Raw genomic sequence first — 23544 nt, 5'->3', positions numbered from 1 at the left:
GCTCTACACTTTCGTTAAGGCTAAGCGAAGAGGCAGGAGGCAGAGCCCACCTCCTCAAACTTCATCAGGGAGGAAATGGGCTTTTGGGGGCACGTGATATCGCTTTGTCAACAAGAGCTGCAGAGCACTGGTGACCTTTCAGAAGCCAGAGGAAGCAATCAGTAAGAGCTGAACTCACTCCTCCTTTTCCCTAAGCACAAGCCCTGAGTTACCTGAAACCCATGCCCCCAACACAGGACACAGAAAAGACATCACTATTATTAGAGAATCATTTATTGGGGAGAATTAATATTCTCCACGAGAAGGAATTATTTTGTGGTGGGAAATTTTCCGCTCTCGAAACGCTGGAAAAGCGTTTTCTGTTGACGTAGAGACGGATCCCTAAACATAGTGCCTTTAGCAGTGGTGAGAACAGCTGGAGGCCCCTGGGCCGGCTTGACGCCTGCAGGTGGAGCTTGGATGGGGCACATGCTCCCTGCGGGGCACAGATAAGGGACGCTTCTGATCCAATAGCTGATCTTTAAACGCCACGACTTTCTGAGGGTGTCCTTTCTGGTCTCTGATCCATCTAGAACATGTAGGATAATTCCGGCCAGCAAAGACAACTTCTTGGTGGCAGGACTTGGTGTTTGGCACTTTACAGGAGGGAGCCCTGTAGTTGGAAGGATGCCCCTGGACGGGCTCTGCCTGGGCCTGCTCTTCTGCCTTCTGCTCAGTTTTCACAAACTTCCTCAGGGAAGGAAGGGGCTCTTGAGGGCGGGTGACCTCTGTTGCACACCGCTGCCCCAGTTTCTCCACTGGGAACTTCCCAGGGACCGTCCTGGTCTTCTGAGCCGTGGTGGTCCCAGTAACGGCAGCTCTCCCTTTAACCAGGCCTCTGCTCTGTGCAGATGATATGGGGCGGCCCTTTTCCGGGGGATGTTCTTGCTTTTTGCCTTTTGTCCCAGGACGAAGCCATTGAAAAATGTCGTTCATCTTTTTTCTGAACAGACTTTCAGGAGGAGGCTGTGCCTTCTGTGATGAGGTCTGGGAAGACTTGCTCCCAAGCGTCTCCTCTGATGCTGTGATCTGAGTAGGGAAACTCTTTCTTGTAGGTTGGGATGTCCCCAACCCTGCATCCCCTCCACCAAGCTCTTCTTTGTTGGGGCCCGGAGGGCTCAGTCTCATTGTAGCTGGTGGGAATTTCTTATCCTCGGACCTCTTTAGGTCTTTCTTAGGGACCCAAGGCTCCTGCCGCTGCTGCCTGCTGATCCCACTGTCCTCCAGATGGACACGCAGCACCTGGGAAGCTCCCATGTCCCCACTGGAGACACCGTGGGCATGAGTCAGTGAGGCCTTGTAAGTCAAGCTCTCTGAGGCAGGGGACCTGTCAGTGTCTTGGCCTTGGACCTGGCTCTGATTCCTCTTCTCTAGTTTTGACTTTAATTCCCCAAACAGATGTTCCTTAAGATCCGATGACTTTGGGTCTTGGGGAACTTGTCTTTTTGGTGCAGGGCTTTCAATGGTCCCAGTAATTTCTATTTTACTGTGATTCTCACGTATCATTTGGGAGCTTCCTGGCTTGCTGGTTGTCAACACACTACCAGTTTTTGACTGCAGAGCATTGAGCTCCTTGGCCCTGAATATGTCCCTGGCCGTGTTGTACATGGAAAAGGGTTCCGACTTCATCTTTTTGTCCTGTCGCCCTTCTCTTCTATCACTGGAACTCACTCTCTCATCTTTTGTCTCAGGTTTGGCACCAGCTTGCCTTGCAGGCAGCTCTGGGGGGCATCTGTTGCCTAGTTGAGTAAATTTCTGACTCGTTTTGCCTGTGATGCCACATGTGACAGGCAGATGAGTCTGCCTGGCACCCTTACTCCTCTGAACAACCTCTGCAATCTCTTGGTTGATACCAGAGGGTGATTGTCTCGGCACCCCTTGTCCTTCCCTGCCCATAGGTGATGTAGCAGGGCAAAGACGATCCAGGACCAGGGCTGAATTTGTTGTTTCCGCTTTTTCTTGAAGAACAGATTTAGAGCTTCCTCTATGGGGCTCGAAGCCCTCGGATTTGGAGTCGACTTCCAAAGTTGGGTTATTTGAGGGGGGCCAGTAGAAATAGGGCAAGGACTGGGATGCAGCATCTTCCAATTTAAACGCCTGTATGGATTCAAGGACCCTGCAGGGCAGGCCCCACTCCATCCTCATACGGAAACTTTTAATATGGGTTTCCATCATCTGTTGTGCACTGGAATCAATGAAGCAAAGCTCCTGGAAGGTATTCAGGGAGGAGTCCCCACCCACTGAAGGTGGCAAACTCCTCTGAGTTATTTGGGTGCGGGGTTTGTCAGAAAGCAGCAATGTCTGCTTGCTAGCATGCCATGAACTGCGCACCGTCCCAGGGAGCCGAGCCTCACTGATTTCCTCAAACTTCTTGCTCAAATGTGCTTTCAGGACATTTTCAAGTTGTTTCCGATCTAGACTTTCCTCCAAGGCCCTTGAAGCTTTCCCTGACAGACTTGCCATGTGACTATTTAGGTCTTTCTCAGAGTCATATGCCGGATCCTTATCTGAAGAGCTCTCTGGGTCACTCAACAGATGAGCTTTTGGGCCGTTCTCTGGGCTATGCCCCTGATCCTTCCCCATCTCCTTCTCTACCTGAAGCAGTTCTGAACCCCTCTCATGGAAGCTTTTGGATTGGCTCAATCCAACATTTAGATCTTTGTTCACCGAGATCCGTGAGAGTCCACGATTGCTTTCTGACTTAGCTATCTCTGAGAAATCTCTTGGAGGCATCATCAGTGACAGACACTCACAGATCCTGCGGGGCAGGCCCCACCGGTGTTGGATGAGCCTCTTTCGAAGGTGATGTTCCAGTTTCTTCCTCAGCTCATCACTGAGAGGAAACTCTACGGGAAGGGTGGAGATGGAGGCATGGGCCTGGGAGGCCTGATGGTAAGGAAAGTTGGGAGCTGAAGAACAAAATTCTTCCTGAGATCTTTGGACTACAGAGGGGGAACCCCACAAACTTTCCTGTTGCTTCTGCAACACTTTCCATTCCAGTTGTTGAATTTCAGATGAGGTGAGAGACTCTGATTCATCCGGGGGTCTATGGTAACACACTCCACAGATCCTTATCTGGGGTAGAGGACCAGATGGTAGGATTGGGAGTGGGGATTTAAGGTGGGCCTGGGACTTGACCTGAGTGAGAGGTAGGGGCTGGGATTGGGGCAGGGTTTGAGGCAAGGGTTGGGGCTGGATCTCAGGCAAGGATGGAGGTGGGCGATGGAGAGGTACTGGGGATTCTTGGCCCATGGAGGCATTTGAGATGGTATTGAAAAGGAAGATTGTGGTGCAGTCACGTGAGTCACGGATAGCAGAGGGCAAGGACTCGCTGTGCAGAGATGGGAGACCCCAGAAGAGCTGCATACATTTTTCCTGTAAATGGTCCTCCAAGATTTTAGGATATGGGGGCTGCTCATGCATGTGCAGCTCCTTTGGTTTGCCTGCACTGCTCCAGAAAGGAAGGGAGAATGCTGAGTCACACTCATCAGCATTTGACTCTGACATTTTCCCCGAAGGATTTAGTTGGTGGCCTGGCCTAAGTTGTTTTGGAAAAGAGCCCTTCTCCTTCTCCTTTTCCTTCCACATCAGGAAATCACTCCTCTTTCGGACTTGTCTCTCCAGGAGTGCCAGGACATGAGGGCTGAGAAATGAGAGGTTACCAGGCTCTATAAGGTTAGCTGTAGGGTGTCTCTCCAGAGAGGACTCTGGAGAATGGAGGGCAAGAAACTCTCGATTAAAATCACGTGGTGCCAAGGTGGAAGGTGCTAAGAACAAGTCTTTGGCACAAGCTTGCCACCAGGATAATTCTGAAATGGACAGGCTTGAATGGTCAGTGCCTCTGATTGTTGGGACATAAGTGGACAACCCACCAGGGCTATCTGGAGATGAGTTCTCTGGAACAGACTTCAATAAGATGGAAACCGATTTAGATTGAGTCACAGTTAAAGGGTGGTCTGTCGGTGGTGAGACAGACAGGCTTGGTGGTGCGTGATGACAAGCCAGTGAGTCATTGGGATTCATTATCTGGGGCAAATTTGGTAAGGGGTTAATATCTTGGGAAAGGGTGCGGTCAAGAGAGAAGATCGTATTCAGAGACAGAGTGGCCTCTGGTTGGAGAATAGGACCCGTTGCCTGGGTGTCATGTGGTGGGAGAGGGGGAAGGGCAATGGGTTGGGGTGGGGAATGGTCTGCTGGGAATTTGGACTCCAAGGGAGGAATAGGCTCTGGTGGCATAGAGTGACCCGGTGGTGAGGGTGAAAGAAAGTCAGCTAAGGGTGTCATTGGGTTAGGTGAGAGAACGGAGGGGGGCGGTGGGGAAGGGTCAGGTGGAGGGGATGGTGTTAGGTCTCCTGGAGGGACTTCTGAGAAGGCAGAGGACAGAGTGAATGATGACTCAGTCCCAGAAGCTGTGGAAGCCATAGAGGACACAGAGGCAGTATCATCTTCCAGGTCCTCCAGGAACAGCAGCCGATTGATTTCAGCAGTTGTGCTATTACACACCTCACAGGAGGGGTCTGGGCATAATAGTTGACGAACGCGGGTGGTATCGAGAGGCCGGCCTAGGGGCCTGCGGGAGACAGGAAGTAGAAAACTGTAGCCAGGACCAGAACAAGGAAAGGAGGACCTGCTGGCCTGTCAGGGGAGGGGCCACCTGAAGCCTGCTGCCCCTTCACAATGCCCCACATCTATGACTTCACCATACACTCAGCAGCCCTCACCCCAAGGCCTTCATTCACATACCCGTTCCTATGGCAAACCCCTCCCATGACTACTGCAGGCTGTACTGAATCCCTGGAATTGCAGAGAACATGTCAAAGAGGGATCAGGAAAGAAAAGACTGGTCACCTTTTCAGAATAGAAATTAGCCTCCTTTTCTCCTCTGTTTCCCTCTGGTAGTTTCTCCAACCTGGGAAACCAGAAGAGTGAATTACATGTAATAAAGGTAGAAGCATAGGTGTTACACGGGAGTCCCTTTATGGGAGACCCTTGGGATATTAACAGGATATTAACTCTGAAAGCCCCAAGAATCAGTAGATGTGGTCAAACGGTCAATGATAATATTAATAAGGTTCACATGTGTTTGTTGCTTCATTTATAAAGTACTGTCACATACATTATCCCATGGGATGTTCAAAACCACCATGTGAGGAACATAGGTCAATGGTTACCTCAAAGAGGAGTCTGATCATCCAGGAAGTCAACGTAGTTTCACAAGGTCAGGACACAGAAGTTCTGACTCTTGGCGTCTCCCACGGCAACCCACTGGGCAACACCCATTGTCCAGGCCCATCACTGCTTCATGCCCAGAGCTGGGCAGAGCAGGAATCTGAGAAATGTCTCGGGTTCTGACTACCTTCCCATGAGCCTTTCCTCTGAGGCCTCTATTTTCTGAGAGGGACTCTATCTAGCGACTGACATCCTCAGAGACCATGGACCTGGGACCTCATGGAGAGGACAGGATGTGTCACCCTTGGAGAGCTCAGGTGGGATAGGTGGAACCTTACCACTTGATGTTCCACCTTTTCTTCTCCTCTTGGCTCTGCCCTGACGCTGAGAACAAAAAGAAAAGAATGAGGAGCGAGGACTTAGTTGGCTTGCTCCTCTCTCTAGGAAACTCAGATATTCATCCAAGATTAATGTCACTCTCTATTTTTATTACTAGCACTTTGTGTGCTTTCCCTTTCTGAATTTCTAAAGGTGATAAGATACTTTCAATTTTTCCTTCTTTGAAAAACTCGAAGGAGGATTTTTGGCTAGAGTCCACACTTGATATTCTCAGTCAGAAGTCCTCTGCTCAAGGAGGGCATAGACTCTGAGGCCCCCAGTCACATCTGTGCTTCCTCAGATAGGACCCTGTATCCTGGGACAGAGCTCACACTCCAGTGTCTGCTCAGAGGCTCAGCCCTGCTCTCCTGATCTGCCCAATACAAAGGACGGTTTGGTCGAATGACGCCCGTCATGGGAATGTGACTCGTGATCCAGTGTTGGGAACAGTGTTCTCCTACACAGAACCCAAACTCTCTAAATAACCTAATGCAGGGCCGTGAAATCACTGATGGGATTTTATCCGGGAATCCTCCACCACACCCAGATGGTCTGTGAGTTTTAAATGGGAAACAGTCCCAGCTGAACCCCTATTCCTGCCTGGCCTATTCCCCTAGAAGGATGATGTTCTATCCTCTATTCAGACTTGCCATCTTAGGAGTCTCTCTGGACCAACTCATTTAAAAATGTGGGACTAGAAATGGAAACAACAATAAAAAATCCCTGTTGGTGGCTTGCCCAGGGATCCTTACCTTTTGGTAGATTTTGGTTTTCCACAAGGTTGGTAAAGATGGAATCCCCACCAGGAAGCACAGGAACAGAAGAAGCAACCACAACCCACACACGATGGTGAGGTTATAGTCACTATCTAAGAATGTTGAGCAGATGCTCAAAAACAACTCCATATGGCTATTCAGAAATGAGAGAACATTCCATTGACTGAACTCCATTTTCTGAATCGCAAGGCTGCCTGAGGCAACTGAGCTCTGAGAGTGTCCGCACTTGCCTATAATCCCAGGCCTGCATCACGGAGCACTGAAGAGTCACAAAGGGTTTCAGAGGGTGGGGGAGGGGACATGAAGAGGGTGTGCCCATGGCCCCTTCCTCCCACCAGCCCAGCTGATCTCTCCATCCATCCTGGGCCCTCCAGGTCCCTCTGCCCTACCCTGCCATCCTATTTTCCAACTCTGTCCGTTCATGAAATCATACAATTACATTAATGAAATTTTCTGCCTGTTCCACCTGTACTCCAGATGTTACCTGGGCCCCCTTTACTGTTTGGAGAGCTTGACTTTGGTTTCACCAATTCCACTGCCTCGAAAGTCTGAAATGCTCCCTGGAATTTTTGCTTGTACCCAGACATTTACACTCAGAATCATATATGTCCTCAAATCCATCTTTCCTTTAGAATGTTTTTGCCTTACATGAACCCTGATATAGAACTTAAAGTTCTTCTTTACTCATTTGGTTTTGTGAATGTTGAATAACAAATTTTAGTTTTTTGCTTCAGTCAGCCTTTACCATCTTCAGCCAGTGGGGCTGACTCAAATAATTGAAATGAGTAATTCATTATTCAACACTCACAAGACTAAAATCAGTACAGGCGTACCTCACTTAATGAAAGGGAAATGTTTAGAGAAATGCATCATTAGGCACTTTCACTGTTGTGTGAACATCACACAGTGTACTTACACAAACCTAAGTGGTAGAGCCTACTACACACCTAGGCTATGTGGTGCTACCCGTATGGGACCACTGTCATATATGTGGTCCATCAGTGACCGAAACATCGTTAATATTGTTACGTGGTGCGTGACTGTGGTGGATGACAATGACAAAACGGAATACCATTTTCAAGGCTTCTAAAATGGAGCTGGGAGGCCATTAAGGAAGTGGGGCTTATGCTTGTACACCACATCCACCACCAGATGTTAACTGAACTTTTGAGCTTTACCCGACAGCAGAGGTCACATCTTGAAGTGTTTCCTCATTCCAAGAAGGGACAGTCTGCCTAGGACCAACTATGTTCTGGCAAGTCAGCTCACCCCATGCCAGAACCAGTCAGTAACTGTTCACTGTAGACCTTTGTAAGCCTGTGTCCTTTCCTTTTATCTACCCCTGCCTCCTTTGTCTTCCTAGGAGCACATTTGAGCTTCTACTCGAATCTACATCTCCTGAATTGCAATTCTTGAGACCCCAAATAAACTTTTTGGTTCTTTTGCAGTTTATGCCTCTTATTTGCTGACTTTATATGGTGACAGAAGTGGGATCCCTAGCTACTGACCTTCAATTCTGGTGCCACTTCACAGACACAAGCAAGGTGCCTGCAAAGAATCTTTTGTGCTCTGTCGTCTCCTCCTGGTGGCTCTGGTTCCTGGTGGTAAGTCCTCCTGGGCCTGGACCTCCCATTTTTGGTAGAGGTCCAGACTCTTTCTGTAGGCGTCCTTTGATACTGGTTCTGGCCATCCTTCCGTTGTCAGCTTTGTTAGAAACTTCTGTTTCTTTCACTCCTTTTTTGGGCCTTTGATCCTTTGGTAAGTTCATACAGATGAGAAATCCATTTTCTAAGAGGACCACCAAAGAACAGCCCCACTCTGGGACTCCTGCTGGTTTTGTCTTTAAAGAATACAGACCTTCTACATGTAGATTTTTGTCCCACTGGGCTCAGATTACTCAGGGTGATTTAAGGCTTCACTGGCCTAAATGGGGCTCCTTTGAAATTCCTAAATTGGTTTATCTGTGCACTCAATTGGAAAAAGCCTATCAAACCAAACAAGTAAAATGGGAAACTTTTTAACATTGGTATCTTGAGGCCTCTAAATGAAACACTGAAAAGGACACTTCCTTGCAAGCCATAACAATGTCATAACTAAGAATTTCAAATGATTAAATGTAAATGCCATCGATAAAAGAATATTAACTCCTCCTGTATTCGTCAGGGTTCTCTGGAGAACCAAGGAGATTATCTATATATAATATATATTAATATTGCTATATAATAGAATATATAATCCATTGTATCTATATTTAAATTCATTTATTTAGTTCTATAAATTACATATATACACTCAAAATTTATATATGAAAGAAACTTTGGCCTCACCCCTAACTGCCTAAAAGAATTTAAGACAGAAGGCCTGTTCCAGGAAGGAGCTGTCAACGTAGGGAACTCTAGATGTGGTAGAGAAGAAGGTACCTAGCCGGGCCCATTTTACACAAGTTCTCTCTCATTTGTTTAGAGATGGCCCAGCAAACATTTGGTTTTCTGTCTCCTTGTGAATTGGCTTCCTCCTCTTTGAAGTCCCAAACCATGACCCCCAACCCCGCGCCTTTGTACAATATCTAAACCCTAACCATAGGCCTGGCAGACACGCTGTGGACTGAGCAGCAGCATGAAGACCAGGGTCAACCTGATGACATTGTGGGTGGGACTACTGGCTGTTTGTCCACATCCTTGTCCTGGGTGCCCAGGAAGGCAGTCACCCAGCAACTTGCAGTGAGGTGTGGCGTGTGACTATGTTTCAGCCAATGCAATGGGAGTGGAAGTGGTGTGTGCCATTTCCAGGTTGGAACTTTTGAAAGCAGGTGTGTCTTCTCCGTGTTCCTTCTTTCTCCTTGTGCAGATTGGTTGCAGACAATGATACAGGCGTCAGGAATGGCGGAGCCAAGAGACGGGAATTCACGGGTGACTGACACACCCTGTGGAAGAGAACCACCTGCCCAACGCGAAACCCACCTTGGCCTGTAAGGTAATCACACATAAATTTCTACTCTCTGGTTATTCTTTTTCGGGATCTGCTTGTTATTTTCTTAACTATTATGGAAATATTTCAAATATGCAGAAGAGTACATAGTATGACCTCTATCTCCGGCCCCAATACCCAGAAAGAACAGACGTTCAATTCTGCCCTATTTGCTTCCGATGTTGCATTCATTTGCTGGGGCTGCCATGACAAAATGCCACACGTAGGGTGGCTTAAACAATAGAAATTTATTTTCTCACGGTTCTGGAGGCCGAAGTTCAAGATCAAGGCATTGGCCGGTATAGTCTCTTCTGAGGCCTCTCTCCCCGGCCACTTCTCCCTGTGTCCTCACACGGTCTTCCCTCTGTGTGTGTCTGAGTTCTAATCTTCTCTTCTTACGTGACTATCAGTCACATTGGATTGGAGCCTACCCATGTGACCTCACTTGACCTTAATTACCTCTTTAGAGGCCCTCTCTCCAAATACAGCCCTATTTTGAGGTCCTGGAGTTAGGACTTCAACATATGAATTTTCAGGGACATGATTCAGCCCACAATGATATCTGTGTTTTTAAGAAGCAAAATGTTGCCGTCACACCTAAAATTCACATTTCCATCCCGTTCTCCTCCCTCTCTCATCATAGGTATCAGTATCCTAAAATTAATTACATTCTTTATGATTCCAAGAATATCCATGTGCATGGCTCCATTAACAAAAGATTACATTTTTATGCATAGTCAAGACATACATGTGTATGTCTCCATTAACAAATTCTTACATTGTTATGCACTTAAAAAATGTACAGGAACAGCATCACACTGCACATGTCCTTCTTTGATTGGCTTTGGGCTATAAATGGGGAAGGAAAAACAGCAGCCGAGGGTAAGAGAATAAATAAACGGCTTATGCATAAAAACCCAAAAGGACAGATTTCCAAGAGCGTCGCGGTTGGTGACCATGTGGAGGGTCTGGGAGAGAGGTGGTTCTGGGAGAGTGGTTACCTGGAGAGGGCGTGGAAGCTCAGTGCCCTTTCCCCATGTCTTGCCCTATGCGTCTGTTCCATCGAGCTATTCCCGAGTCATATCCTTTTCTAATAAACAGGTAATCTAGTAAGTAAGAGGTTTCTCTGAGTTCTGTGAGCCGCCCTAGCAAATTCGTCGAACCGGAGTAGAGAGTCTTGGGAACCTCCTACTGACAGCCAGTTGCTCAGAAGCATAGGCGACAACCCAGACTTGCTGTTGGCACCTGCAGTGGGGGCAGTCTTGTGGGGCTGAACCCTTAACCTGTGGGGTGTGATGCTGTCTCTGGGTTCATAGTGTCAGAATCGAGTTGAATTGTAGGACACCCAGCTGGTGTCCCAAGAATTGCTTGTTGGTGTGGGGGACTCCCCCGACCCCCAACCCCACACACATTGGAATTGGTACCAGAACCCAGGAACAAACTGTGAAAGATAAGCGTCTTAGCTTGGGTTCCCATAACAAAATGCCATAGCGTGGGTGACTTAAACAACAGAAATTTATTTTCTCACCATTCTGGGGGCTGGAAGCCTGAGAGCAGGATGCCAGCATGGTCAGGTTCTGGCGAGGGCTGTCTCCTCAGCTTGCATAAGGTCCCCTTCTCACTGAGTCCTCAGATGGCGGGGTGTGTGTATGCGTGTGAAGAAACAGAAAGAGAGATCTCTTCCACTTCTGATGAGGCCACAGTCCTATCTGATTTAGGTTCCACCATTATGACTTCATTTTCACCATAATTACTTCCTAAAGACCTTGTGTCTGGACATGGTCACAACGGGGGTCAGGGCTTCCATTATATGAACTGTGGGGAGACAGAATTCAGTCCATAGCAATAAATAAAGAGCAAATAAATAGAAACAAAGGTTTGGCATTTATCTTTATCATTTCCTTTCTTCCTGACTTTACTGTCTCGCTCTTTGTCTAGCTTCTTGAGCAAGCAGCTCGTTGGTTTCTAATTTTTCTTTTTAGATAAGTATATTGAAGGTATCTTTCTTCGAAGTATTGTTTAATTCCGTCCACCAGATTTTGTCATGTAGTGCTTACAGCTATAATATTTCCTAAGTTCCATATGAGATCCCTTTCAACGCAAGGTTCTATAAGTTCCCGGCCATTATTATTATTTTCTCATCTGTTGCTCCTTTTACAAGTATGTAATGTTCCTCCTTGTCACCATGTTGGTTTTGTCTGGAGCCTTACCTCCAGATTTCTATAGATATACTTTTTTATTGACAAGTAAAGGACAAAATGAGGAAATATCTTTGCTATATATAAGCGTGGTATCAGTCTACACTCCTGGGACAGTGTAGACTTCTAATCTGTCACTTATCCACCTTTGTGAAAAGGAATTCTAATATTGGCTCACTGAAGTCATTTTGGTCAACAGCAGAGGAAATTGATAATATGTATGTTTTCATCAGTCAGATAGTCCATGTTGTGCTGTATTCACAACAAACTCCTAAGTCTCAGCTAAAAATAACCAAGGTTTATTTCTCAAACATGCTCCATGTCATCAGGGGCTGGCTCTGTATTATCCTTGCTCAGTCTGGAGGATTGAGTAGATGGCAGCTAAAAGATGCTCGATCCAACTTCTTGCACAACTGCCAGGCAGGAAAAACACACTCCCACTGTTTGCCAAAGGTTCTGTCTGGAAGAGACAACCTCACTTTTGCTCAAGTTTCATTCACCAAAGGCTCACAGAGTCACCTCTGACTTTAAGGGGCCAAGAAGATACATCCCTTCTGTGGGCCAGAGAAGAGCCGACAATATCTGGTGAACAGCAGTAATAATAACTATACACTGTGCTCTATTGTGCCTTCCAAAGCTTATTTTTGCTTTTTGTTTGTTGATTTTTCAAAAATTCCCTTCAGTTATGTGAGTTACCATAAATCCTTCTAGTCAATTTCTTTAATAAGAAAACTGAAGTTAGCCAGAGTTAGCTTCTTTCGCTTAAAAAAAAAAACTAAGGCATTAGATTTGGCGTTATAAATGTCACTGAGCGGCTTAGGAAAGTGAACTTCAGTTTACACCTTGGGCTGGTTTTGGAGAAAGGGTACACACCGATTTTTCAAGGATAAGGTTTTAATAGGAAAAGAAGCAGGGCATGGCATGAGCCAATATTTAGGTCCGAATAATTACTGGTGGCTGCAGCATGTCAGGCAGGGAGCCAGCTGTTTTTGCATATGCTCTCTAAGTCAATTTAATTCTTTATAAAAACAATATGAGGTGAGTCTTACTATTCATCACTTACATATGCAGAAACTGAGGGTCAGGGAGGTGAAATGACCTGTCCGAAAGTCACTTAACTAGCAAATGACGGCTTTGTTTCAACTCCATCATCTGATCAGGCAGAGGTGAAAGAGAAGAATGCAATGTGTGCTTTTGGGTAGTGGGTACTGTTCGGTTTGGCAGGACTGTGGGATACATGCAAGGCGGAGGGGCCCTTGAGTGCTAAGGCAGAGAGTTGGAGTCTATCAGGTAGGCAGTGAGAGGAAGGTTTCCGCATCAGAGAGGGCACTGGTGGAGCCATGCCTCAGAAACATTGATCTGCTATTGTCCTCTACGATGAAGAGAAATGAGGCACGCTGGAGGCCTGGAGACCAGTTGGAGGAGCATTGTAAAAACTCTCATAGGCCTGAATGGGCATGGGTGTTGGCAACGGAAAAAGAAAAAAGTATTCTATCAAGTCTCCAGATGCCCAGGGAATTGCTGAACGAAGTCTGAGTTCTCCCTATGTAGATAGCTCGTACTTTCCATTATAGGTTTCTCAAGAACTGGCTCCCAGAAAAAACCTGGATGGAGAACAAAACAGGTAAGTGCCCAAGTGAGAAATCTACAAAGCTCCTCTCCCCAAAAATCACCTCTTCCCCATCAGTTGTGGGGCCTAACATTTCACCAACGGGGTTCCGTTCTTTCAAGAGTCTCTTATTTAAGTAGGACTATCTGTGGACAAGAGGGAGAAGCGACACTGGGAAGTGTCCTCATTAGCAGCATCCAGGCAAGTAACATAAATGTATGAGGGCACTCTGGGGGGGCACCGTGAAGAACAGGGCACATGCTCCATGTCAGGGGGGCCTCTCGGTTCTGGCTGAGGGGCCCAAAGTTGCAGGATCTACTATTTCAGCAGAAACCTCATAGCCAAATTTTTTGGGAAAGTCCTCAATTTTACAACATTGCAACCAGTTTCAACTTCTTAATATCACTGCGCTGGCCACATTCAGTTCTTAATTTGTTACCAGTTTGCCACCTCTAGGTTAAATGTTAGTACCATTTTATCAAAACCTTTCCATATTTGAAAGCACATCTTTAGTAAAAGTAGCTACAGAGCAAGTTCATTTGGATTGCCGAGAGCTGGGATAGAGAAGTCTGGGAGCCGGGCAGGGACTGTAGGGAGGCCCCTGGACCACGTGCTGGGCATCCTGGTGCCTTAGCTTTGAAAGGGAGATGGACGACAGCAGTGACAATATTTGCTGCAACCGGGCCCTCCTGGGCGACCACCCAGAGCTGGGCCTGGAGCCGAAGGAGGGACGGGCAAGCTGTGCTGCTCCCAGCTCCAGTTGGCCCCTTCCCATTAACATTACAGGAGTGCAGTTGCGTGGTGTTTGAAAAAGCATCCCTAGTTCCACGAAATGATTTACAGGACACCAGACTCTGCATTTCAGAGGTCTCCGGTGTACCATAAAAAATATATTCTAAAGGAATAATCTTTATCTGAGCTGAAGCTGCAGTGAAGGAAGCTCACGTCCAGCTGAGAGCAGCCGTGAGCTTCTGTTCACTCAGGGAAAAGTCTGTGTTCATGTTATTGGAGCAACATTTTTTTCTCTCTTTGGCACTAGGTATCTAGTTAATATTTAGACACTATATACATTTTCTTTCAACTGTTGTCCCTGTTATGTGATCAAACAAAACTGGAGATGCCAAGCACATCAGCCCTGTAGGTGAAAGCAGACCCTCCAGGCACCCAGCTGTGGCTAGCAGGGTAAACAGGACTCACTGGAGCCAGCCTCTGGGAAAGACTGGCGCCAGGTGCGTGCAGGGCCAGCCCCTGCCCCCAGGAAGCAGAGTTCGCTGGAGTGCCTCAGTTGATAGCTCTGCCTGTTCCTGCCATTCCAGCCTCGCGTTTCCTCTACCTCCCTGAACAAAAGGAAACAGGAAGCAAAGTGTAGTTTTGAATGTTCCAAAGCTTTCTGATGTTTACCATTCCCCCCAGGAGAGGGACGTGAGGGACAGAAATCTCTCTGCAAAGAAGATACTTTGTAATTCAATGAAGCGATGCACAGACACAGCAACACAACTTCTCTCTGCTTATAAGGTGTTTAGAGCGATGATAGTCTCAGTCTATTTTGGTCCAGGGAAATCCAGGGCGCATGTGCATCTGTGGTTCAGGGTGTCCAGGAGGAGACAGCCTCTCCTTTTGGAGCAGAAAGCACAGTCAACCAACCGGTGGCGGGACAGAGGCAGAAGCTCTAGGGCAAGGAAATTTGTGGGTTTGTGTCAAAGCTCCACCAATCAGGAGCTTCAAGTTAAGATGGGGAGGCTGGAAAGATGGAAGTTGGCATGGGAATCCTGGTATGGACAAGAAATTCCTCCTGGGTCAAAGGCAGGAGGATGTCCAGGAAGGGAGAAGGGCGGGTCACGGATGGACCGAGTTTGCCTGGAGTCCCATGAGAAAAGGGGAAGCGAGAGCTCACCGCCTTGTGGCCGCCAGCTACCTGTTGGGCGGCACTGGCGGCAGGCGTCGGGCTCTAAGTCTCTGAAAGTATCAGGAGAGGGAAGGAGAAACTGGCGTCCCAGGCTCCCAGGGGAGGGGAACCTCTCCAGCATGAATGTGGTGCGGGGCGGGGGAGGGGGGCACGATCTCCGCTTTGCCGGGTGCCCCAGGCCTAGCGCACGCCGCCTCTGTTCTACGTCCCCCTCTGCAGGCTCGCTCGAGGCGCACTCCCCCTTCCCTCGGCGGCGCGGACCGCGCGCCCGGGCCCCTCCGCCTCCCATCCACGCCTTTCTCTTCCCGCAGAAAGTTAGCAGCGGGGAGGGAACTCGGGGCTGCAACAGGGCGCGGCGGCGGCGGCAGAGACTGAAGCAGGAGCCGCGTCGGAGCCGGGGAAGCGGGGGCGCTGCAGACGGAGCAGGTGCAGCCGGCGGGTCCACGCGCCCCCCTTGGTCCCCTTGCCGGAGGCTGAGGGGGGTGGTGGGGGGCCACCCGGACTCCGTGGGAAGAGTGGGGAGGGGGATCATGCAGCCGGGCTCTTCCCCGGCGCAGCGCGACAGCGGCCAGGGCCGGGGTGCAGTGGCGTCACTTCATGCAGCCTGGGCGGCTGGGGGAGGGGGGGGGGGCCGGGCGGGGGCGCTGGCGGCGGCTGAAACCATGTCCGGGCTGCGTCGGGGGCTGCCGCCGCCGCTGCCGCAGCGAGCCCGGAGCCGCGATGACCCCGTGGCCCGCACCTCCTCCGCCTCTGCCTCCACTTCTCGCCGCGCCGCCGCCGCCTGGCGCGCAAGCTGCTTTTTCTCTGCGCCTTGTCCCTGTCTGTCACCTACCTGTGCTACAGCCTCCTGGGCGGCTCGGGCACCCTGCAGTTCCCCGTGGTGCTGCAGGAGCCGCCGGCACTGCTGCCGAGCCCCTGCCGAGCCCGCCGCCACCCTCTCTACTGCCGCCCCCCATGCGCCTCGGCACCCCCTCACAGCCCTCCACGCTGCCGCCGGACAACGCGAGCCGCGAGGAGCCTCCGGAGCCCTCCAAGCAGCCCCCTGCCCCCGGGGCCGACGGCTGGGGTCTGGCGAGCGGCAGCGGGTTCGCTAGGGACCCCTGGCTCCGGACCCCTGTGGCCCCTGGCGAGATGATCACGGCGCAGAGCGCGCTGCTGGAGAGGGAAGCGCAGAAGTCCAGCACCACCCACGAGGAGCTCACAGGCCAGAGAGCGGTGAATGGGAGCAGCGAGAGGGGCGGCGCCCTCAGCACCCCCAACTATGGGGAGAAGAAGCTGCCACAGGCGCTCATCATCGGGGTCAAGAAAGGAGGCACCCGCGAGCTGCTGGAGGCGATCCGAGTCCACCCGGACGTGCGGGCCTGCGGGCCGTGGGCGTAGAGCCACGCTTCTTCGACAGGAACTACGAAAAGGGGCTGGAGTGGTACAGGTAGGACCCTGGGCTCGGCGCAGGCGATAGATGGGTGGGGAAGACCCAGAGGGAAAGCTGCGGCTTCTCACGCCCTTCGTCATCCAGGCACCTCCCCGAGAGCCCTTCGCCCCACGAGGGCTGTGCGGACCCTGGCGGGGCTGCTCGGGGGAGCGCGGAGAGGACTGGAGGCTGGCCAGGGATCACTGTATTTCAGGGCTAGGGGAGCTGGTGTCACACTGCCCTGCCTGCCTCAGGCTCCTCACCCAGGGAGGTGCTTTCTGAAGCTGCCTAGCTCCACGCCTGGAAATCCCCAGCCCAGGTGCCCACGGGGTGTTTCCCAGGCCAGTCTCTTGTGGGGCTCAGCGCTGCTGCGTTGGGGACGCTAAGGCATGAAGCAGGATAGCTAGATTGACTGAAGGGCTTTGAGATCTCCTGGAATCTCTCAAAATCGCCCTCAAACGTATTTGCGTCTCTGGAATCCGACTTTAGTATTTTCAGGTTAGAGCAAAATGAACAGGGAACAGTTAAAAAGATGATGCTGGCGAGTTTTGGCTTGCTAGAAAAGACTGAGGATGTTCCCCATCTCCAGCAACCCTGGGTTGCTTTGGCATCAGGAGCATCGAGGTCTGCAGGACAGTCGGTGCCCTAAGAGTTTTTACATCCTGCACCCCTGCCCTTTCTAACCGTCGCCTCCTTGGCAACAGATTAGAGCTTCTGTCTTGTGAGGTGTTCATCTCCCTTGTCTTCCACCGTCTCCCAGCGGTGAGGGAAAGGAGAGGAGAGTAGAAAGTTAAGTGCAGGTAAAATAAATTAGTAATCCGGCTTTCTTGCCCGCCATTACATTTAAAAAACACTGGAGCAGATTCCCAAAAGGCAAACCTCCTTTGCTCCCCCCCCCCCTTTTTATCTCTTTCTGAAAAACATCTGGATGGCTGGTCCCATCTCTGTTGCGTCTCAGTAATTAATTGGAATTGTCAGACAAACACAGGCTTTGTCAGCTAAAGTGGTATTATCATCTTCACAAGGCCAATAGGTAAAATAAGGATTGTTTCCTGACAAGTTGCCTTGCTGTTGAAGAGATGTGCTTTCTAAGTTTAAATTACAGCCTGTGAAAGTTTTAGAAATAACCTAACTTCAGAAATATATAGCAAATGTGTATTATATAATAATATATATTACTATAGGTATGTATTATATAATATCTATTATATATGAATATATAATATGTATTGATTGATTTCTTCCGCTTTAGAAAATACCCCTTATGCTTTCAAAGCTTGAGAAAAGTACACTTAGGCATAAACATTCCAGCAGGTTAAATGGAAACAGCAAATGTGTCTGTTAATGTCTTGTCTGTTTCAACCGAGAGAACTAATTGCAACATTTTAGGAGGCTTCAAACAGCCGCTTCCTATCAAAACAGAAACCAGTCAATGCCTGCTTGAACTGGAAAATCAGTTTTATAACATTGCAAGTCATGGCTTCGAGTTTGCGATTATAATTAAAAAGGTGTCAGGATGATTAATGCAGCAACAGCAAACCAGAGAAAGAAGGGGATGTTTGGGAAGGTTTCGGTTGTTTAATTGTTGGTTGTAGGAATGTTCTGATTTCTGCTGTGGGGCAGCTTCAGCCCTATGAGGGTCACTGTGGTCTTTTCCAGTTCTAATTTTAAAGCTGTGTATCTTGTGAGAAGTGTCAGAAGCCCTTTGGGGGAGAGGAAGGCCTGAGGATCAGACCTTTCCAACATGTGTTGTGTTGCTTTGTGGCAGCTGGAAATAGAGATGGGGTGTTTGATTCAGGTGACTTAAAATAACGTTGATGACGTGTGCGTGGTGGAGTGCTTGTCAGGAAGTCCCATCGTAGGGTCTGGAGAATTTTCTGAATGAAAGGATAGAAGATGCCAGATTTTCTCATGTTGTTTTTACACTGTGGCTTGGAAAGGAAGGTATGAACTGGCCTCGCTGTCGTGACATGGCTACTGAAGATGTCATTCCAGCTCGGTGGTACTCTCAGCCATCACTTGTGGTATTTGGGCCTTGTGGTATTGGGTGTCAGTATTTGGTAGCCACCTGTAGAACTGTTCCACTGGAGAGGTGTGGACAGAACTGGATCCTCTTGATCCTCACTTCAGAGGACCATGCGGTGTCTCTGTGTCCTCGATCTGCTATGCCAGTGACTTGCCTGTGGGAGACCCTTATGTTCAGTGGTGCCGATTGGAAGTGCGGGAGGAGAATCTGTCTAACATAGAGGTAATCATTAGCCACCCAAACCTGGCTGTTGAGAAGACTCCCAGAAACCCCTTGGACCTGCAGGAGCCGAGTGGGCTGGCACTGGCCTTGGACCGCTCTCCAGCCTTATGAGGGACAGCAGTGCTTTGAGGACATTTGTGGGATTTTTCCTTGCTGCACCTCTTCAGGCTCCTCTCTCTCCCATGTAGGAAGAGGGGATGACAACCTCACTCTATTGTAGGAAAGGAAACAGTGGCATTGATTCAAACCAGTAACAGAAACCCTTCCTCTTGGTTCCCTGATGCAACTGCGTCTTTTCAGTGGTGGCATCGCTACTTAAATGGTTATACCACGTATTCTGCCTGAAATCTTACTCTACTGTTTAACTGGTTAGAGATCCACAGGTTAATTAAAGGCTTTGATTTCCCCCATATATTTATTTTGTTTTTGTTTTTCTTTTCAGTGTGTTTCCCAATAGCCTACTAATTCTGCTAGTGTTTCTGTTCTGGTTGTGTTTTCAGCAAGAGGGAGAGCGAGAAGAAATTGGGGCTGCTCTCGGCACAGCTGGCTTGGGGTTTCCTCATATCCAACTAGGCAGCCCTAGCAGTTTTATTTCTGGTGTCCCTCAGGCTGTATCTAAATCTGGGTTTTGCTTTCTTCTGTGCTGTTGATCTAACGTGAGTCAAAGACACATCTGAGATGAGGACATGTGCATTGGATTTTCAGGGCAGTATGGACTGATGGATTAGGATGTGTGTGTTAAAGCTATGGAGAAGCAAGCCTCACTTGGTGGATGGACAGAGGCCAGTGATTAATAAGTGGGAGTAGATTAAACCCTCCACTCCTTCCTCTGTCCACCCCCCAAATAAAAGGGTAAAGCCAGAACACACCTTTCAGTATGAGCCGATACACTCTGGCTGGGCAGAGGCCTTGAACTCTCCTAAGGGATGGGACCTTGTGGCAGGCCAACTGGCTGCCACGGCAGAACTCATCAAAGTGAGAGAGACGACTCGAGCTGTGGCCTCCCTCGTGGTTTACAGACTGAACAGTAACCGTGACCACTTTGCTCTGGGAGCCACTCAGCTCCAGGGTGCTGAGAAGGGACCCTCCACGGTTTCCAGTTGTCTGCAGTGGTAGCAGTTAATAGGCAGGTCCCATTGGCTGGGGGAAAATAACTCAGGAAAACAGCTTCAGTCATGCTCATGCCACACAGAGGAAAGTGGTCAGCACCATTATTCGCATGTGGTATTTGGAGAGAATGAAAGAGGACAATGGAAAGGCGCTGGCATTGATTGAATGCCTGTGATTGTGGTGGTTGGTGCTTCACAGACATGTTATCACATCGGGGTGTCATGATGAGGCTGTGAGTTAAACAGCAATATTCCTGGTTTACACTCCAGGTGGCTCCCGGAGGGTGAACCACTGGCTGAAGGTTGCTCAGCTGGTCAGTGGTTGAGTTGACCACATCTGTCCAATTTCAGAGTGCTGGTTTCTTTCCCTGTGCCACGCTGCCACTCAGAAAGTACTGGAATGTCTTTTCCTTCTTTCATTCAACAAACACTTAATAACGTTTACCATGTGCCCAGTACTGTTTTAGGTACTGGGGATAAAGTGGAGAACAAGACAGAGGAAGGACCTGTTCTTGTGGAAATGGCATCTTTTAGTAGGGTGGTAGGGGAGACAGCAAACAAACGAGTCGTTCTTTTAACCTTTTTAATGTGGCTGTAGAAAACTTAAAATGACACTTGTGACTCCCATTGCATTTCCAGTGGGCAGGGCTCCTGTAGAGCAGTGCTTTTTAAACTTGAAATGCACATGGATCACCTGGGGTGTTGTTAACATGCAGATTCTGATTCAGCAGGTCTGGGGAGGGGCCTCAGACTCTGCATTTCTAACTTCCCAGTTGATGCTGATGCTGCTGATCCCTGAACCTCACTTTGAGAAGCAGGAGTTTAGAGAGTAATTGGGGTGTGTGTGTGTGCATGCACAGATATTATTTTAAGTCAAATGGTTAGGGGAAACCTCTCTGGGGAGGGGATGTAAATGAAGTGAAAGAGTAAGAATCTTCCATGTGGATATGTAGGTGGAGAGGTTTCCAATAGAGGGAACAGCAGGCACAAAGGCCCTGAGGTGGAAACAGGCCTTATGGCCTTACAGAGTGTTCTTTCATTATTTCAAAAGCAAGGTGTTTGTAGCTGGACAAAATTGGGTTTTGCAACTTACTAGTTAGATGATCTTGGTTGGATAACTGATTTAACATCACTCATTTTCAGTTTGTTTATCTGAGAATAATGCCTGCCTTGCAGGATTGTTGAGAGGAACAAATGAAATAATAAAAGTGAATGTATTTTCTAAGCAAAAAGTGAGTATCCTAGACCAAAAATCCAAATGGACTCAACTACTGGGTTTTTCCATTTCTCAAATCCTTTTGGTCTCATATGCCTTACCTTCTGTCACAGCTGTCTTAATAGTGAGAGAAGAGTCTGTTATTGGGGGTGTTTTTAGGAAAAGTCTAATAATGATTGGCTTTGCAGTCTACATCTGCTTAACCTCTTAAACCAAGGGTCACCAACTCACATGCCTTCTGGGCCCACAGCGATTGTATAAATGAGTGAAACAGACCAGGTGGGGAGAAAGTGGGACTCACAAGCTCTGTCTAAAGGGGCAGCTACTCTTTTCCACGTGCAAATGTGGCATCAGGGTTATCAGATCTTCCAGTTGGTAAGAGAAACTGGAAATCCAGTTTTTGATGTGAAATTATCTGGTGTTTAATGCTGGCAACAGACGGAAATTTCTTCCGAGCGCAGTGTGGGCCAGCACTGCGGACAAACAAAACCCACCTGTGGGCTCGGTACAGCCAGCCGGCTACCAGTCTGTGGCTCTGGCTTAAACTCATTTTGGAAAGTAACTGGCACACCCGTACCCTTTGTGGTTGTCAGAATTGTGGCTTCTGTGTGCTGTTTTAGGTTACAGTTTTCCCCCTTTGCAGATGTTGCAAGAGCATGGGGCAAATACCTCCCAGATACATTGCAACAACAGCAAAAGGAGCTGGGTAGAAAGAGGAACATCGAGGCAGAAAAAGACAATTCCCCAATAAATTTCCCATTTGTTCCCAATGAACATTTTCCGGAAGTTGAGAAAATTTTCAGCTTTTCACTCATTAACGAGGCAGTCCCCTATTTGATCCATATTGATAAACTGTACTTATGTAATAGGGTCTGGTCAGGTGGATTGAGTAAGACCTGAGAGTTAGAAAAATTGAGTTCTGGCTTTGCCTTGCCCCATCCTAGTTCTGTTGGGCGTTGGGTTACTTATATTAAATTGTTTCTTTCTCTCCTTTTCTTTTCATCTTTTTTTTTTAAATCCCTGTTTCTTTTCTGATGAGGTTATATTGTCTCCGTAGGGCCCATTCGCCCACTAAAATGCTTTGGTTCTGGAGCAGACGTCTGTGTTAGACCCTTCAGAGGAAGCAGGAGAGCACTGTAGGAGCAACGTTATTTGGAGCCAGTTTTTGTATCTCTGAGTCAGAATCCACTGCATCCTCCTTGTGTGACCTTAGACAAGTTACTTAATATCACCAAGCCTCCATTTTTTTGTCTGCAGAATGGGCTCAATGTTACTTACTTGTAAGTGATTATGTGAGGGTGAAATGAAGTGGCCCTTAAAAAGTGCCCCCACGCAGAGTGTATGACATGATAAATTTCTTCTTCTCCTTCTCTCCTCTCTCTCTTTCCTAATTTTCCTTTTCCTTTGCATTTCTCCTTCATTTTCCTTCAATTCCTTCCTTTTATCTTGCCTATCAGTACAGAAGGCCCTACAGAGAAAGCTGTAATGCATTTTTCATTAGCAAATCATCTTTCATTTCAAGATTATGTCTGAATGAGGGATCTCAAACCCTGAAGCAGATCTTAAGTAGCTCTCCTGAGAATAATCCAAACCGATTCCAGAATTGGGTCTACTGTGACATGAGCCGAAGGAGGAGAAGAGTCTGATTTCCTGGGGTACCTGCAGCCAGCCTTCTCCACTAAGGGGACGGGGGATGGAAGGGGGCAGGCTCTCGGGGCTTTCCTTCTCATATTTTCTTGAGCCCACTGTAGGAAGGAGGCCGCTTGCAGTGGAGAGAGACTGAGGCATTTAGAATGCTGAGGGCATGCTTTGCCTTCCATTTTTCTGCAGAGCTGAAGGCACTGGAGAAGGCAGGACTGTTCTGGCAGACCCCGCCAAACTCCCTACGTTGCTATTTGGCCACTTTCCCTGGAGTTCTCCAGCCATCATAACATGACTTAATTATTTTAACTTCTGTAAATCATACCAGGCATTTTTAGTTTTAAATTGAGTCAGGAGAGGGGCCTTGAGACTTTAGGTGAATGAGAGATTGCCAGGGTTGTACGTTAGAAAGTTTTAAAGGTTTTGGGTTTGCATAATGGATGCTATTTCTGAAACTGATTGAACCAACGATCTTTCAAGTAATCTCTTGATTCCATTGGTCTCTGCGGTTTGACAAGCTCCTCTGTAACTGTCTTGGGAATTTCAGTCTGAAATTATAATTCACTAAGGGAGCTTTTCAGCCCATCTTGCCATTCATTAAAAGCAAGCGGTTGATTTTTTTTTTTTCTTAACACTCACTAGTTAGGGTTACCTACCTTTACTTTTTTTTTTTTCAATCTTTATTTAAGAATGTGTAAAGCATATTTACAGGGAAACAAAGCAGCACATCAATTAGGCAATACTTTTTTGGTTGTGAATGATAGAAATTGAGCTTAAATTATTATAAACAAAAAAAAGATGCTTTATTGGCTTATGTAATTAGGAAGTCTGTGGGGTAAGTGGCTTCAGGAAAAGCTGAATCCAGGGGCTTGAGTGA

The 23544-nt window shown here is 48.1% G+C and overlaps 1 protein-coding gene and 1 long non-coding RNA gene across 52 annotated transcripts in view; one reads left to right on the top strand and one right to left on the bottom strand.

Annotated features, from left to right (window-relative positions):
- The window catches only part of LOC138917406 (olfactory receptor 2AE1-like), a 407962-nt gene that overhangs the window by 310123 nt on the left and 74295 nt on the right, over nucleotides 1–23544 (top strand). For 25 of the 50 annotated variants that reach the window (XR_011425363.1, XM_070233603.1, XM_070233630.1 and 22 more), the window contains exons 12-15: nucleotides 7811–7966; nucleotides 9210–9335; nucleotides 13102–13337; nucleotides 15354–16471. Coding sequence is in view for 9 of the 50 variants with exons in the window: in XM_070233644.1 (XP_070089745.1) it covers nucleotides 15640–16422 (783 nt within the window). In the remaining 41 variants the exon portion in view is untranslated. Of the gene's footprint in view, nucleotides 1–7810; nucleotides 7967–9209; nucleotides 9336–13101; nucleotides 13338–14549; nucleotides 14652–15353; nucleotides 16472–23544 lie in introns of those variants that run through there. The other 25 variants (XM_070233642.1, XM_070233636.1, XM_070233641.1 and 22 more) reach the window with 9 other exon arrangements.
- On the bottom strand, nucleotides 256–6598 carry LOC138917409 (uncharacterized). Of its 2 annotated transcripts, XR_011425366.1 has the most exons (4): nucleotides 6339–6598; nucleotides 5547–5592; nucleotides 4888–4948; nucleotides 256–4609 (listed from the first exon to the last, which is right to left on the bottom strand). It is a non-coding gene; the product is annotated as an uncharacterized lncRNA (long non-coding RNA). The 2 variants fall into 2 exon arrangements; XR_011425367.1 differs by having other exon boundaries at nucleotides 256–4948.

The sequence above is a fragment of the Equus caballus genome, chromosome 14 (genome assembly GCF_041296265.1).
Source record: "Equus caballus isolate H_3958 breed thoroughbred chromosome 14, TB-T2T, whole genome shotgun sequence".
NCBI lineage: Eukaryota > Metazoa > Chordata > Mammalia > Perissodactyla > Equidae > Equus > Equus caballus.
This window is presented reverse-complemented; position numbering and strand designations above follow the sequence as displayed.